This window comes from Rattus norvegicus, chromosome 1 (assembly GCF_036323735.1).
Source record: "Rattus norvegicus strain BN/NHsdMcwi chromosome 1, GRCr8, whole genome shotgun sequence".
NCBI classification, from domain to species: Eukaryota; Metazoa; Chordata; class Mammalia; order Rodentia; family Muridae; genus Rattus; species Rattus norvegicus.
Window position 1 is genome coordinate 190,417,442 of NC_086019.1, and position 16,059 is coordinate 190,433,500.

Here is a 16,059-nt window from a genome sequence, read left to right on the forward strand (position 1 = left end):
CCATACTCAGGAGTGGAGAGAATCCGGTAGGGTAGAACAGGACAGTCTCAGGTAGTGATCCTTGAGGCAACTAGAGGAAGAAGAAGATGGGAGTCAGGAGAGATTATGGGAGCCAGGGGGAGGAGGTGGCCCCAAAACAGCAGAGGATATCACAGTCAAGTAAAGGTATCAGGCAGATGGGCATGATCAAAAAAGAAAGTGAAAAGAACCATCCTGTGAGAATGCAGGGAAGTGGCAGGCGGGGGGGGGGGGGCAGTTTGGGAGGAGAGAGAGGGAAGAGGAGAGGATCAGTTCCCCACAAGGCTAGAGGCCCAGCACTAAAGCCAGGGCTTTAGGCTCAATTCCTCCTAGGTTCTCAGTACTAAGATAATAGGTTTTCTCCACCAAAGAAATAAGCCAATTCAAGCCAAATTAAGACATATAGAGGCAGATTTATTGAGAGCAGCTCTTGAGTACGTTCACAGATCCCAAGGACAGGGGAGGGAGCAGGGAAATGGCACACCTGGGCTAAGGTAAGGGGGTTTTATAGGTCTTAGACAAGGAGTGATGATATGTAAGTTCAGAGCTGGGGTGGTGTCCACATATGGTCAGAAGCTGAAACCCTGGGCGGGCACTCAGGTGGGTTGCCGGAAACTCAGAGATGAGGGGTACTGACCTGCTAGCCCAGAGCAGCCAGGGTTAAGGGAAGAAGGGCAGACAGGGTTTCCCAGTTTGTGCAGGGGTGCCAATCCCATCACTGTCTGTCCCTTGTGGGACACCATGGAATAATGGCTGAACATATTTGCATCATTGGATGTTAGTGGCTAAATATCATGCTAGGGCCAGGATGTATTCAGACCAGCTCTCCTTCCTCTGGGTGATTCAGAGCTGGATTCAGCCTCATCTTTCCTTCTTCTCCCACACAAGGGCATGCTTCAGAGTATTTGAGTGGCTTGTTGAGTTTATTTGGGGAAAGCAAAAAGAGTCAAAAGGAAGCTTTGCTTGTACATGCATATGAGTGTGTGTGTGTGTGTGTGTGCGCACACACATCCTAAACAAGGTTATTTCACTGACTGACACCATCTTCTTGGGATCTCCAGATTTCAGAGTAAGATGGGGTTCTCGGGACCTAAGGAAGTCCAGGCTACGTAAAAGAACAAACCAATAAACAAACAAATATGGGAAGAAGTCTAGGCCCTATTCACTGGACCCAGGAAACGGGTCCCCTTCCTCTCCCCAGGAGCCAGTGCTGCATCATCATCCTTGTTTATCTCCTTCTTCCTCCCCTCTCTGAGGGGCAGTGTCCAGCTCACCTAGTCACCTGGGAGTCACGTGGCACCCCAAGTCCCCATGTGGCCCTCTCCTGCCCATGCTGGCTCTGGGTCGTCAGATTTATCCATGTTTTCATAAGAGTCTGCATCTGGATTAAGACCAGGAAAAGGAAAGTATAAATAGGATAAGAAGGAAGCTCTGGGTGGGCGGCCGGGTCCAGAGGACAACTGGGGGCGAGGGGGTCCAGAGACAACAAGGAACAGTGCAGAAACACCCACCTTCCTCATGACTGGGACCAGACCGAATTGATTGGAGCTGAGGAGCTGCATACAGGATCCCTCTCATGTCTTCGTAGGACTGGGACCCTGCTTAGGCATGGGATGGAAAATTAGAGACCCAGAAACCCTGCTGGGGCTTGGGGAAGGGAAGTGCTGCCTACCCAGGAGAGAGGAGCTAGGCAGGGAGTAGAAGCTCCTTATGTCAAAGTGGGAATGATTTGTCATCATCGAGATCCTACTCAGTTGTAAGAAGGCTAAGGTCAAAGGAAGGGTCGAGAACAGAGTTGGGAGGAGTCAAAGCCAAGGTCATAGGAAATGATACAGACAGCTGGGGTCAAGGATGAAGTCTGCACTATTAGACTGGAGTGAGGTAAAGGTCAAACTCTAGGGGAGATGTTGGGGGTCAATGCTTTAGTTGGTTGGCTGATTATTTTTTGTTAAATTTTTGTTACAAAGTCTCATTCAGCCTAGGCTGGCCTGGAATTCACAAAGTACGGCAAGCTAGCCTCAAATCTCCCCGCCTTAGCCTCCCACAAGCTGGAATTCTAGACACAACTATGTCAGGTTCATTGGGGTCAAGACTGATCTTCACGGTTAGAGATGGTAGAAACACTGGGAAACAGGCTAGAGGGTGGAGTTACAAATCGGGTCCAACGCCAGGGTCAAGCTTAGGCTTGGGGATCAGAGCTAAGTTTATATCATCTGAGATTGACCAAAGAAAGATGTCCTAAGTACTCTCACCAAGGGAGGATGCTTCCCGGCTGGGGTCCCATGCAGACCCGTGGGGGCTCAGGAAGTCTGGAACAAGAAGAGAGACAAAGATGTCACTTTTTCTCCTGGTCTTCAGCCTCTTCCAAGAGTGGCAGCCCTCAAACACTCAGATACACACCCATCGTCCTGCCAACTGGTTGGGCCAGCTCCTCATCTGCATTTTCATAAGACTCGGCTGTGGAAGAGAGAGCCCAGGAGTTGCTCAGGCAATAGGAGCTCTGCAGCACCAAGAGTGCTTTCCTAACCACCAGCCCCACAAGGACCCCACATTACCATTGGAGAAGGAGTCTTCCTCCTCTGGACCTACGGGGTCATCCTCAGGGTTCTCATAGCCACTGCCATCTGATAGAGAAAGAGGGTTATCTCTAGTAAAGGTCAGCAGCCCACAGTTGGGGAAATGTTGGGACCAGGGAGAGTGGGGCCTCACCCTGGGAAAGTTGATCCTGCTCAAGGTTGGAGTCATTCTCATAGAATTCAGAGCCCTCCTCGCTGTCTGGCTCTTCATAGGCCTCCCCTTCTTCTTCCAGTCCTGAGTTTGGGACCGGTGTGGAGAACTGAGTGGCATCTCTCCTCTACCAGCAGTCCGCTAACCCCACCAGAGGCTGCTCTGACACTCTCCAGTTGAGGAACCACCCTTCAATCTGACCTGTTTCATGTCTCTGAGCTCCAGCATCCTGGACTTCAATGCGTGGATTTCCATAGGACACAGGACCACTCCCTAGGCTAGCAGCCCAACGCTGAGCATGGGCTGGTGGAAAGAGTGTTTTAAGATGGCTGTCAGAGGCTGTTCAGAAAGCCTCTGTGTGCCTGTGTGACTGGCCTTGAGCCGTGGGGAAGGGATCGAAATGTGGGCCTTGGCCTTAAGTTCTAGGACAAGGCTCACTCTGGCCAGGGTCCAGACACTGGACTTGGCCGATCTGATGTTATTTAGTTCTGGGCTCTACTCTGGGGAAGGTTCTGCTCCAAGAAGATTGGAGAAATGAGGACAATGCATAGCTGGCTACTGCCAGAGGGAAGTTGAAGGCCTCCCAAGGGTGGGTAGTCCCTCACCCTGGCCAGAGGTAGATGTAGGAAGGGAGAGCACATTCCCATACTGGTTCTGGGTCCCGTTTCCTGAGGGAGGCGTCACTTTGAAGAATCTGGAGGAAGAAAGAGTTGGTGGTGTACCTTAAGGCTGAACCACGTAGGGATTCCCAGTTCCAGTCTATTCTGGAAATTAACTGTGTAGGGATGCGTACCCAATGAGTTTGTGACCATGCCAAGCAAGGTGATTTGGAAGGTGGTCTCTGAACTTGCGCAGTATTTCAACCAATAGAGATGGCCCCAAGGCCCACGGGACAAAGAGTGTAAAGCTTGCAGCAAAAGGGCATTTGTACTTTACCTCCTAGCAGGGTCGGTCATTCGCTTCCTCTTCCTCCTCAGGATGAAGGCTGATGGGATGTAAAGAGGTGGATCAGGAGAGGGTTTGGCAGGCAGGAGGTGAATTTGGGGATACAGGGGAGGTCACTTAGGTCAATATAGGAGATGATCATACAAATTCTAGGGCCTCCAGGAAGTATGAGAGACAGTAAAGAAGCATGAGGCTATGGGATGTGTCAGATTGGCCAGCATAGGCTTATTCTGAGAAAGATGGGGTAGAATTTAGAGAAACTCAGGGGCATGACTTACCTCTTCGAAAATAGAGAAAAGCCGCCATAGAAACCATACAGAAGATGACATATACTAAAGTCACAACTGGGACTATCCATCCACCAGTCCTCAACAGCCAGAGCCACACTGCTAAGAGGAAAGTGCTATGAGACAAGAACCCCACAACACATCTTATTCCCCAACCCCTCAAGGGTCGTACAGCTGAGAGACTAGAGCAAGACACAGACTCAAAGTCTTAATCTCTTCAGGGAGCTCTTCTCCCTTCCACTAAGGAAGAACCAGTTGTTCCCAGGAGAACAAGGGTTGTGCCACAGAGCACAAGACTCCAACAAGTCACATACAAAGCATGGGTATTATCCTAGCAATGTGAGGACTAGGAGATGGTTAATTCTGCAGTTAAGGATAACCATGGTCAACATGGAGGGCAAAAGTGAATCTTCCAAGTTAGAGTTGAGATCCAACATATGTTGGGATCAAGTTTGAAGTGGAAGCAGAGGTAGCACTTAACAGTTGTGGTCAGGATAGCATGGTACTGTTGTATTAAGGAGAAGCAAGGCAAGACATTGTGGCGAATTTGATGGAGGGAGTGAGGAAAGAGAAGACAGTCAGGCTCCTAACTTGGGCAAATGGACCCTGTATATGCTTCTCAGTGCTCCATTTGTGCAAAGCCATCCAAAGTGTCTATGTGGGAAAGATGTCGATTTGACTTTATATATTAAGCCTGAGATGTCCACTGGACATGAAATGGCAATCCCAGGAGATGACTGGTTTTGGGGAGTATAGAGCCCAGGAAAGGTATAAGGAGTGGTAACCTAGGAACCATGGGAGTAAAGGATGCCAAATGAGAAGAGGGTGTGGATAGAAGTGAGTACAAGGCCTGGGGCTCCAAAAGGGAGCAGTGGTGGAGGAAGAAGCCAGCAAAGCTCACAGGGAAGAACCAGAAAAACGAGATCTCAGAAGCAATGAGCAAAGAGCTAGAGTTAGGATTCAGTGTACAAACTGGAGTTTGGGATGAGGCTTGAAGCTGGTTCTGGTGCCAGTTCCAAGTCTGTCTTGGTATTGTACTCATGCCTCAGCCTCCCAAGTTCTAGGTTACAGTTGTACACCACCAGTTTTGGTCTGTCTGTCTTTCTGTCTGTCTGTCTGCCCCCTCTCTCCACACACACACACACACACACACACACACACACACACACACACACACACACATGAGAGAGAGAGAGAGAGAGAGAGAGAGAGAGAGAGAGAGAGAGAGTGTGTGTGTGTGTTAGTTCTAGGGATGGAAACAGAACCTCATACATGCTATGCCCACACTCTACCACAGAACCACACCCCTAGCCCTTCTAATTCTTCCAGTAGCTCCCAAAATTGGAAGAAACCCTACCTGACCTTGCAATGACCTTCACGTGCATCTTGATGGTCAGGCCTCCTTGGAGACAATAATAGGTACCTTCATCTGAAGCTTTGGCTTGGGGCAGTAGCAAAAGAGACCCCCAAACCCACATCTCTCTCACTGGGTGCTCTCCCCCAAGGCTTAGGCTCAGTAATGAAACGTTAAGCGTCTTAGGATGCACATGGGTCCAGGAGATGGAGCCTTTGGTCACTGGGACAGGGGGTACGCCACAGGACAGCCAAAGTGTGGAGCCAGGGGCCACAGTGAGATCTAAGGCAGGAGATAAAAGGTAAAGAAAGTATCATGGGGGGGTCTCATTTCCCCCCACCCCCGAGTTCCCAGCACCATCCCTATCCTTGAGCCCTCACTTCCCAGCACTCGAACAGCCCTGTTCCCCTACCTTGGTTGATTAGACTCTGATTCAGACTGATCTCCCGTGGGGCACATACAGGCTTTGTTTTCCAGACCTCAGGATGATCTGTAGCCCACACATACAGCTGGGAACCAGAAGTGGACCTGTGGCTCCCTGAGGACCTGTTTCCTAGGTCACAATCCAGGTCCCCCAAGTCTGAAGCATTCCACCGGAACAGCTCCCCTGAGAAGAGACCCCAGACTAGACGCAGATCAGGAGAAGGGGGAGATACAGAGGCCCCAAAAAGCAGAGCCAGAGATACAGGGAGAAAGCCACTATGACTAACAGATGAGTGAGACAGAGACAGAGTAGCTCAGAGCAGCTACGAAGCCGTAGGAACCAGGTGCCTAGAACTAACTCCTTCCTGCCGCTGTAGCGTCACTAGACCTAAGAACTTCCTGTGTCCATGGAGAAACCCTCTTTACAGCCCACCCCCACAGCCCAGCCCTCCCAGGCACTCACCACTATCCTCCACGTTTACGGTCCAGGCAGGCTGCCAGGTGTCCTTGAAAGAGGGCCTCTTTTGGCACAGATAGAAGCCCCCCCTATGGTCCGAGACATTGACAATCACTAGCAAGATGCCCAGGGGCCCGATGTGCAGACCCAGGTCCGGGGACCTGAGGCTCAGCTCCAGGAAGGGTGTTGACTGGTTACCTCGATACCAAGCCAGCTTCTCAGAAGAGACAGGTGAGGAGTCCCGGAGGCATGACAGCACAACATTGTCTCCCTCTGTGGGGAGAGGAAAAGGAGAGCCCCAACCCCTTTTCCCTCCTCATAAATCAAAGGACCCCAGAAGTTCACCATATGGAAAGCCCTAAAGGTCTTTCTGACACCTCTCAGAAGTTTACAAGTAAGAAAATGGAGGCTCAAAGAAGGCCAGTTACTCAACCAGGAACCCAGGCTCCCAACCCTAGCTCCTTCCAGTCAGACGTACAGACAGACAGACATACCTTCTACCTCCACCAGTAAGGAATTCTGGGGCCTGCCTCCTACTAAGGTAAGGAAGAGGAGGAGGGAGACAGGGAGAGGAGATGGCATGGTAGCCAGGCTCCCTGGGGCACCCGGCTTCTGCGCGGCTGCGCAGAGGATGCTGGGGCAAGCAGGAGCCTAGTGGGCAATGAACCATGGGTGTCTGTGAGGGTTGTGGCAGTCCCCACATAGAGGAAAGGGGGTGGTCACACCTTGGGCCCCCTTTTGCAGGCACTCTTCCAAATCCACAACACTTGTCCCCTCCTGTCACCCAGCATTTAAACCAAGTATGTGATCTTACGTATGGTTCGGCATGGAAGTCCGGTAAGGCTAATGTCTTCACCACTGCACGCACAGTGCTTTCCACACAGTGGCACCTGGTAAACATTTGTCAAATGAGTGGGTACAGATTTAGGGTCTTTTTTCTCCTCCTTTCTCCAGGCTCCAAGCTCTGACCCCATTTTACAGCTCTGTTTCCAGCTGGTAAAATTAAAGGCATACGCCATCGTGCCTGGCTTCCACTTTTTTTCTCTATCATCTGAGGATAGCATTAGGATTTTATATTGGGTCTGGTGATCCAGGCCTATAATTCCAGTTACTGGAAAAAATCACAAAAGTCAAGGCCATCTTGGACTGCAGAGTGAGTTCAAAGCCAATCCACAGTACTCAGGGAGAACTTAACTGAAAATTAAAAAGTTTTTTTAAAAAGCTGAGGACATAGTTCAGTGATAAAGTATATATATAAGACCCTAGATTTGGGGTTGAGGATTTAGCTCAATGATAGAGCCGCCCTGGGTTCGGTCCTCAGCTCCGGAAAAAACAAAAAACAAACAAGCAAACAAAAGACCCTAGATTTAATCCCTGCTACCACACAGGCATAGACACAGACAGACAGACAGACAGGTACGCGCGCGCGCGCGCGCGCGCACACACACACACACACACACACACACATACCACACTTCATTCTAGCTTAGGGTACATAGCAAGACCCCCCTCTCAGAAAAGGAGGAGCCAAACAGGCACAGAGGCACACACCTTTAATCACAGCAACTGAAAGGCAACAATAGCTGGATCCTTGGAAGTTTCAGGCCAGCCACGGCTACTTAGTGAGACTCTGTCAATCCCACCCCCAATATCCCCAAAAAGGAATGTGAGCTGGGTAGATAATGTAGACCAATGGTAGAACACTTGCCTACCATATATAATTCCCTGAGTTGCAGCACAAGAAAAAACAGTGGGTGGTGTCTAGGGTGTATGTGTGTGGGTGGTTGTAGTATGATGTGTGTATGTATGTGTATGTGTGTGGGGTTTGTGTGTATGTGGTGTGTATGTGTGCATTTAGTTTGTATGTGGTGTGGTGTGGTATGCATGTAGTATGGTGTGTGTGTGCATGTAGTTTGTATGTGGGGTGGGGGTATGTGTATGTGGTATGGTGTGTGTGTGTATGTAGTTTGATTGTGGGGTGGGGGTATGTGTATGTGTGTGGTTTGTATGTATATGGTGTGTGTGTGTGCGTGTAGTTTATATGGGTGTGGTGGGAGTATGTATGTAGCGTGGTATGTGTGTGTGCATGTAGTTTTTACGTGGTGTGGGGCGTGTGTATGTGGTGTGATGTGTATGTGTATGTACTTTGTATGTAGTATATAGGGGAGCATATATGTGGTGTGGAGTGTGTGTGTGTGTGTGTGTGTGTAGCTTTTTTTGGTTTACAGTTCAGTTTCTGAGAGTCATCATCAGTTTGTGGCTGAGAGTGGCGCCCACTCAGCTACATGCAAAACCATGGTTAAATTTCCTTATCTCTAAGCAAGTTAGTAAGAGAGCTGACCAGAAACTGTTCTGGGGGCACAGCAATCAGAGCTGGGAAGAGGCTAGACAGCAGTATGGTGACCAAGAGCCATGTGCTTTGCAGTGGTCTTTAGAAATGGCTTCTTATTAAGATCCCTTTATTCTCCAGGTAATTCCTGCTTCTGTTGTAGAGACTCACAGACATTAAGTTTAGGCCTCAAGACTGGAAGAGCATTATCTAAAGTCACACAGTGATAGTACAGTGTCTATGCATGTGTGTGTGTGTGTGTGTGTATGCCTGTGTGTATATATATGTGTCTGTGTGTGTACCTCTGTGTGTATGTTGTGTGTCTCTTGTGTCGATGTGTCTGTGTATCTCTGTCTCTGTGTGTGTTGTGTGTGCCTGTGTGTATGTGGTGTGTATGTGGTGTGCGTGTGTATGTGTATATGTGTGTCCATGTTTGTGTGCCCAAGTCTGTGTGCCCGAGCATGTGTGCATACCTTTCACTGATGACAGCACTCAGAGGAAAGACTAAGAGACCCAAGAGACCTAGTTTCTGAGTTGAGTCCCAGGCCTATCTCTACTGGGCTGTGACTTCCTGTTTGCCACAGGCAAACCTCAGGGGACACCACAGGTGGTGGGCCCTCATTTCCCTTGATTGAGCTGAGGGGCCAAGGAGAAAGAAGGAGGCTTGGGAAGAAGAGACTTCTAACAGTGGGCACAAACTTGCCTAACACCCAGCAGTGTTTCTCCCTTCTTAAGACCCACAAAGGATTTCCATTCATCTAAAGCAAACAGACAAGAAAACCCTCCAGTCCACATCCAGAGGAAATGACACTATTCTCTATTCATTCCTCCATCTTTCGTCTTCATTCCTCTTATTCAACTTACCAAGCATCTCTCCCACCACAGACCTTTTCCACCACACAACACTTTCCACTTGGCTAGCTCCTTTTTTTTTTTTTTTTTTTATCACTTAGCTCTCAGTTCAAATGTTACTTCCTCAGAAAGGCCTGCCCAGAACTGCCAGGTACTTCACATCCTTGTTTTATTTCCGTTCTAGCATTTGCCTCAGTTTTAAATTATACTCGTTAGGAGTTAATCTCATTATTTACATCTCGAGTCAGAATGCAGACTGTCCTCTCCTTGTCTTATGTCACTGGTGAGCTCTACCTGTGAGGGGGGATCCACAGCCCTAGGCTGTTCATGCTAACAGAGATCTTTTTTGTCCCTAGATGCACTCTGGTTTAATGAAGGTTTAATATGTATTTATTGACTGAAGGAAGAAAACAAGTGGGGAAGAGTAAAGAAAACCTTTCCCTGAGGTGGAACGATGGCTTGTCTCCAAACGTGAGGACCTGAATCCTGTCCCCAGAGTCTTGTGTAAAATTGCCAGGCACGATCTGGGAAGGTGGTGTGGTGGGTAAAGGGCTTACTACACAAGTGTGAGGATCACAATCCCCAGAGGCCACATAAATGCCAAGCAGCCTGACTGAAATCTCAGTCTTCGCAGGACCTGCTGACTAGCAACACTAGCTTATTGATTGAGAGACCCTGGCTCATTTGAGTTACGGTGGAAGAGCAGAGGAGGGCAATTTTGGACATCTACACGTGGCCTCTATATGCATGGACCCTCACATACACACATGTGCCTGAATGAAAAAAAGGAATAAAAACGGAGCATGTGACTCCCCCTAAGTATGCTGGAGGAAAAAGTTTATTGTAGACATGAGAGAGAGCAAAGGCAGAGGCAGAGACTCTGGGAAAGTCCAGAATGAACATGACCCCGAGCTGGGCCTTGTGAGGAAAGTGGGGAGGGGAAAGCCAAGAGACCAAGAGGCCAAAAGGGTAAAAGGTAAAAAGGAACCCATAACCGAATGACTGGATTATATGCAGAAGAGCATCTGGGAGAAGGACAGCCCCTGGACTGGAGCCTTCAGGGTAGGGGGCAGGGTATGCCAGCCATACCCTGTAACAGGCAAGGAATAGAGATGCTGGGAGAACCTGGTGACTTGATCTGTTTTGATATGTTAAATCCGCCTTTTGCCTCAGGTTTGAGACCTAACTTCCATTGTTGATAGATAGTAAGGACCATCCTGATAAGGAGTGATGTAATCTTTTCTATGACTACTTCCTTTTGACTCTGAGGTGTCATTGCTGGGGATCCACAAAAGCCGGAATGCTTCGTAAGGGTGATGGGAAGGAGGGAGGGAGGGAGGGAAAGAGGTACACTTGCTGTCCAGGCTTTGTGCCACCATCTGGGGCTAGGGAAGTACAGCAGTCTGTGATGCTGGGCTGGCTGGGGTTAGCCACTTTTGGAGCTGTCTGGGATGCAGATTCAGGGGCTGGCGAGCAGCTAGAGCAGTCTGCAGTTGATTTGAAATCTGCTGGGACAGACAAACTAAAGACAGACGATAAAGTTAAGGAGTTTAGGGGAAAATTATTTGTGCCATTGAAACTTCCAGGCCCTCCTTCCTGGTAGTTGGGGGAGGGGAGTTTTAAGACTAGGGAAGAAAGATCGAGACCCCTACCTTCAGGAATGGGTGGAATAGGCAGGTGGGGGGAAAGTCTACTGATTGACGGTACTTCTCTGGAATCTGATTGACCTGCTGACCCCGAAGCTTACAATAATTTTTTTTAAGTTTTCAAAAATATAAGAAATTTTAAATATGTTAGCATTACCTCTGTTTGTAACCTATCCTGAAATCTACATTGTAAAAAGAGCAGTAGATTCGTGCCTTAGGGTTATAGTAAAAGCTTGGGAACCCTAAAATGATTCTGGGTTGAAAGCCTCTCTGAATTTATCTCCTTTCAGAGTCTGGGCAAGGTAAACTGTCTTCTCAGCCGGAGAGGGTCGCTCTAGGAAAGGAGGCCTGAGGCCTGATTTTTTACCAAGGAAGAGAAGGCAGCTATGGCCTTGGGGGAGGAGCTGGCATGCTTGCTGCTGTTAAAGCTACAGTTAGTCAATATCACAGAGATCGGAGAAGAATAAATTATAGCTATTTCAATTAAAATGACAGAGATTCACCCACTACCTGCCCTAGGCTCCCATGGTCTCTACGTGGCTGGCAGTGGTCAGTTGTTGCTGCCTGTTCTACAGAATTTAATTTCCAGCTGATACGCAGAGTACAGTGGGTATCTGTCTGCCAGACCGAGACACAGGGCAATAACCCAAAAGTGGCTACAGTTTGTGTACAGCCCTGGCAGCAGGTGAGTCATGGGGCAGTTTTGCCCAGTGGTTAATTTTTTCAAGAGCCTTCAGGTGAGCTACTACTCAGTTGCTAGTGTGAGAATTCTCCAAATTTTTATGTAGGCAGTTAATGCTAAGAACTTTCCTCTTAGGCCTGAGTTATTGTGCCCCGTAAGTTTGGGTATGTTGTGTATTAAGTTTCATTCAATTCTAGGAAGTTTAATTTCTGACTTGGTGTTCCTTCGTAGTGAATTGTTCAGTTTCCATGTGTTCAGTAAGCTTTCTGCTGTTCCTGTTTTTGATATTCACCTTTAATCTACAGTGGCCTGTAGGTCTCCCTTCTCCCTAGGGTGGTTGGCTATGAGGACTAAGAGAACAGAGTCGAGGAACAGGGTTTAGGAAGGCCCACGAATGGAAATGAGGTCGTTCCAGAATCAGCTTAGGGGAGACAGATCAAAAAAAATTTTTTTAAAAAAAAGAATTATTTATTTACTTTTTATGAGTACGCTGTTGTCATCTTCAGACATGGTTGTCTTCAGATGGTTGTGAGCCACCATGTGGTTGCTGGGAATTGAACTCAGGACCTCTGGAAGAGCAGTCAGCACTCAACCATTGAGCCATCTCGCCAGCCCTCTACAGAGCTTTTAAGCCTAAAATCCACAAACATCTGTGCCAAGTTATCCACCAATCAGGATTTAGGGATGGGGATTTCCTTAGGAACGTGTCTTTGTTGTACACTTACCCTGCTCCCATTGGTTGGGGTATTCAACTGTGGCAGGAGACTTGGCTTGTCTGATATTCATGTCTTGTCTACAAGGATGGGACTTGTCTAACATTCAGGTCTTAACTCGCCAAGCGGGATCAGTTACCAGTGATGTCTTGGGAACTTAAACATTACTGGAGCACTGCTCAAAATAGAAGTCTTATTCCGAATAGTTTCTTATATTGGGCAAGTGTCTCACTTATGTTGTGGTCCATCCCAGGGGCAGCTTATAGCATAAAAGCTTATACAAAGGTACAAGATGAACTTGCTATAGGGTGGTTATTTTGGGTGCAAGCCTATAGTGGGTAACTATACAAAACAGCTCTACTGACTTCTATTGTGATTCTGTGAACATAACAGAATTACATAATCAATCGAAGCATTTGAAAGTTTTTTAGTAACAGCAGAAACATATGAGAACGTTTCCTTATAATGGCAGGCTAGCCAGGTAACTGTTACCTAGGCCTTAATTTTCCATCTAGGTCTTAATATTTTATCTAGGCCCCAACACTCTGATGAGTATGCAGTGTCCTTCTCTATTTCTTCTAATTAGTTTTGGTTTGAAGTCTATTTTGTCAGATGTTAAAATGGCCACACCAGGACTGGAGAGATGGCTCAGCAGTTAGAGCCTGAACTGCTCTTCCAGAGCTCCTGAGTTCAATTCTCAGCAACTACATGGTGGCTCACAACCACCTATAATGGGATCTGATGCCCTCTTCTGGTGTGTTTGAAGACAGCAACAGTGTCCTTATATACATGAAATAAATAAAATAACTCTTTTTAAAGAAATGGCCACACCATCTTGTTTCTTAGGTCCATTTACTGGAATCTAATCTTTTTCCATCCTTATACCCTAAAGTGATATCTATCTTTGATATTACAGTGTGCTTCTTGGATGCTATTGTAAGGCTGGAAGTGAGTCTTAACTACCAGGAGACCCCTTCAAGTGAGACACGAGAATGGAGTTCGAGGCAAATGTAAGAGGTTTATTTTTCTGGCACGTCAGGATCAACCCTTAATCAGCCCCTTGTGGCAAATGACTAGAAGACGACCCTGAATGTCTATCATAAGCAGTTTTTATACTTTTTAGGAGTTCAGGTTACATCAGCAAGGTTACAGTTTGTTTTGTTTTGTTTTGTTTTGTTTTTCTGGAGCTGGGGACCGAACCCAGGGCCTTGCACCTGCTAGGCAAGTGCTCTACCACTGAGCTAAATCCCCAACCCCTAAGGTTACAGTTTTAACTTATTGGCTAAGCATATTGACCTTTGAAGTCTATTGGCTAGCAAGCATATAACATGCATTCAAACTCTATCTGGGACCAGAGGGTCAGGTGACTATCAGTCAGTACATTTGGCTTTTCAAGAATGTCCCTGCTCCTCCTGAGAACGGTGGGTAGAGAATGGAACTTGGCCTAGCCTTGACCCAAGGCCAGAAGCTGGTACTTGGCCTAATCTTGACCTGAGGCAGTGGGTATAAGGCTGGCAAAAGCCCCTAGGGTCCTTTGCTATAAAAGCATAGACCCCATTTTCACCCCATTCTGTTAGTCTATGTATTTTTATTGAGGAGTTGAGATCATTGATGTTGAGAGATATCAATGAGCTATGTTTATTGTTGTTGTTGGTGGTGGTGGTGGTATGTGTGTGTTTTCTGTGAGCATAAATTTTTTGCAACCTACCTTCAATCTCTCCTCTAGCCCACCAACCACCAGAAGTAATGGAAGAGAAAGTTATTAGGAAATGGAGGAAGTGAACCTGTTTAGCAATAATTCTTTTTTTTTAAATATTTTATTTATTATATATTATGATTACACTGTCACTATCTTCAGACACACCAGAAGAGGGTATCAGATCTCATTTCAGATGGTTGTGAGCCACCATGTGGTTGCTGGGATTTGAACTCAGGACCTCGGGAAGAGCAGTCGGTGCTCTTAACCACTGAGCCATCTCTCCAGCCCTTTTTTTTTTTTTTTAAATTAGCAATAATTCTTAGGGGGTGAGCTCAGTCTTCTTTGTCAGCAGTTCAGTCCTGTAGCAAACACCAAATACAACTCAGCAGGTGCAGACCAATCCAGTAGGCAGACAAATAGCACATATGAACCAGCAGCTACAGTCCAGTCCTCTCAGCAGGAAGGCACCACACAGGAACCAGCAGCTGTAGTTCAATCCTGAAGAAACTGCAAGACTTGCCAACTGGCTGCTGCAGGAACCATTTGAGCAGTTCTTTGGAGCCCCATACTGTGTGAGGCAAACCAATACATGTGTGTAGCTAGTGAAGACTAGGGAGGTGGATCAAGCAAACCAATGCTGGATGTTCGTGTCCCACTGTCTGTGGGGTCGTATTTATACTCCTTCATCACACATCCTCTCACATGTCTGCTATAGCAAAAATCCTTTCCCCTGGGTCTGCTTCAGGAAAACATTCTTTCATGTGTTCACTTTACCTAGACATTCTTTCCCCTGTGTGCCCCAGCAAAACAGCATTACACATAACTGATTTTCCAAAGAAACAAAGTTTCCACTTCAGTCTCCCTTCTGTTGATTCTGGGATTGCTTATTCTCTGTTTTCTTGGGTGTGGTTAACTTTTTTAGGTTGGAGTTTTCCTTCTAGCACATTCTGTAGGCTTAGATTGGTAGACACTCTTGCTTATTCTTAGTTTTTATCTTTGACTGTCTTATTTTCTCCATCTATTGTGATTGTAAGTTTTTCTGGGTATGGTAATCTGGGCTGTCATCTGTGATCTCTAAGAGTCTATAGAACCCTTCTGACTTTTAGAATTTCCACCGAAGTCAGATGATATTCTTTTTCTTAAAGATGTACTTATTTATTATATATAAGTACACTGTGCTGTCTTCAGACACACCAGAAGAGGGCATCAGATCTCATTAGAGATGGTTGTGAGCCACTATGTGGTTGATGGGATTTGAATTCAGGACCTCTGGAAAAGCAGTCAGTGCTCTTAACCACTGAGCCCATCAGATGATATTCTAATAGGTCTACCTTTATATGTTACTCGGTGTTTTTCCTTTGCACTTTTAATATTTTTCTTTGTTCTGTACATTTAGTGTTTTGATTATTATGTGCCTAGGGGAGTTTCTTGTCTTATCCAGTTTATTTGGTGTTCTGTAGGCTTCTTGTACTTTGATAGACATTTCTTTCTTTAAGGTAGAGAAATTTTTTTTATGGTTGTGTTGAAAAATATCTTGAGGGCTGGAACAATGGCTCAATGGTGCTCTTACAGAGGACCTATGTCCATTCCCAGCACAGGCCTACACCTGTCTATAGCTCCAATTTCAGATGATCTGACTCCCTCTTCTCCTCGGGCACAAAATATATACATGCAGACAAAAGCACACATAGAGCAGGACTTTCTCAGACTCTGTAGTGGCTATTCCTGGGTGTCAACCTGACTATATCTGGAGTGAGCTACAATCCAGAATTGGAAGGCTCACCTGTGATCCAGATCTTAAGGTAGATAGACAGGTTTCTGACCTGGATCTTGACATGGAGATCTTGAGGCATAGTGGTCATGAGACGCTTAGGCTCAGGCAGTATACGACTTTAATCCCAGGAGACCGAGGCAAGGAAATCTCTAA

The 16,059-nt window shown here is 46.9% G+C and overlaps 1 protein-coding gene across 6 annotated transcripts; it reads right to left on the reverse strand.

Moving 5' to 3' along the window:
- Positions 1-411: 411 nt before the first annotated feature.
- On the reverse strand, positions 412-7,053 carry Cd19 (CD19 molecule). 6 transcript variants are annotated; one of them, XM_006230316.5, is made up of 15 exons: positions 6,706-7,044; positions 6,218-6,484; positions 5,744-5,938; positions 5,335-5,613; positions 3,969-4,076; positions 3,682-3,730; positions 3,351-3,439; positions 2,947-3,048; positions 2,728-2,829; positions 2,574-2,642; positions 2,419-2,475; positions 2,271-2,327; positions 1,530-1,616; positions 1,293-1,399; positions 412-1,123 (listed from the first exon to the last, which is right to left on the reverse strand). In XM_006230316.5, exons 1-14 carry the CDS (start codon positions 6,791-6,793, stop codon positions 1,308-1,310), a joined length of 1,641 nt encoding a protein of 546 aa, XP_006230378.1. In that variant the 5' UTR covers positions 6,794-7,044; the 3' UTR covers positions 412-1,123; positions 1,293-1,307. The 6 variants fall into 6 exon arrangements, with proteins under 6 accessions (XP_006230378.1, NP_001013255.2, XP_038941192.1 ...); NM_001013237.4 differs by having other exon boundaries at positions 3,969-4,079; positions 6,706-6,827; XM_039085264.2 differs by having other exon boundaries at positions 412-1,399; positions 3,969-4,079; positions 6,706-7,053.
- Between the last annotated feature and the right edge of the window lie 9,006 nt (positions 7,054-16,059).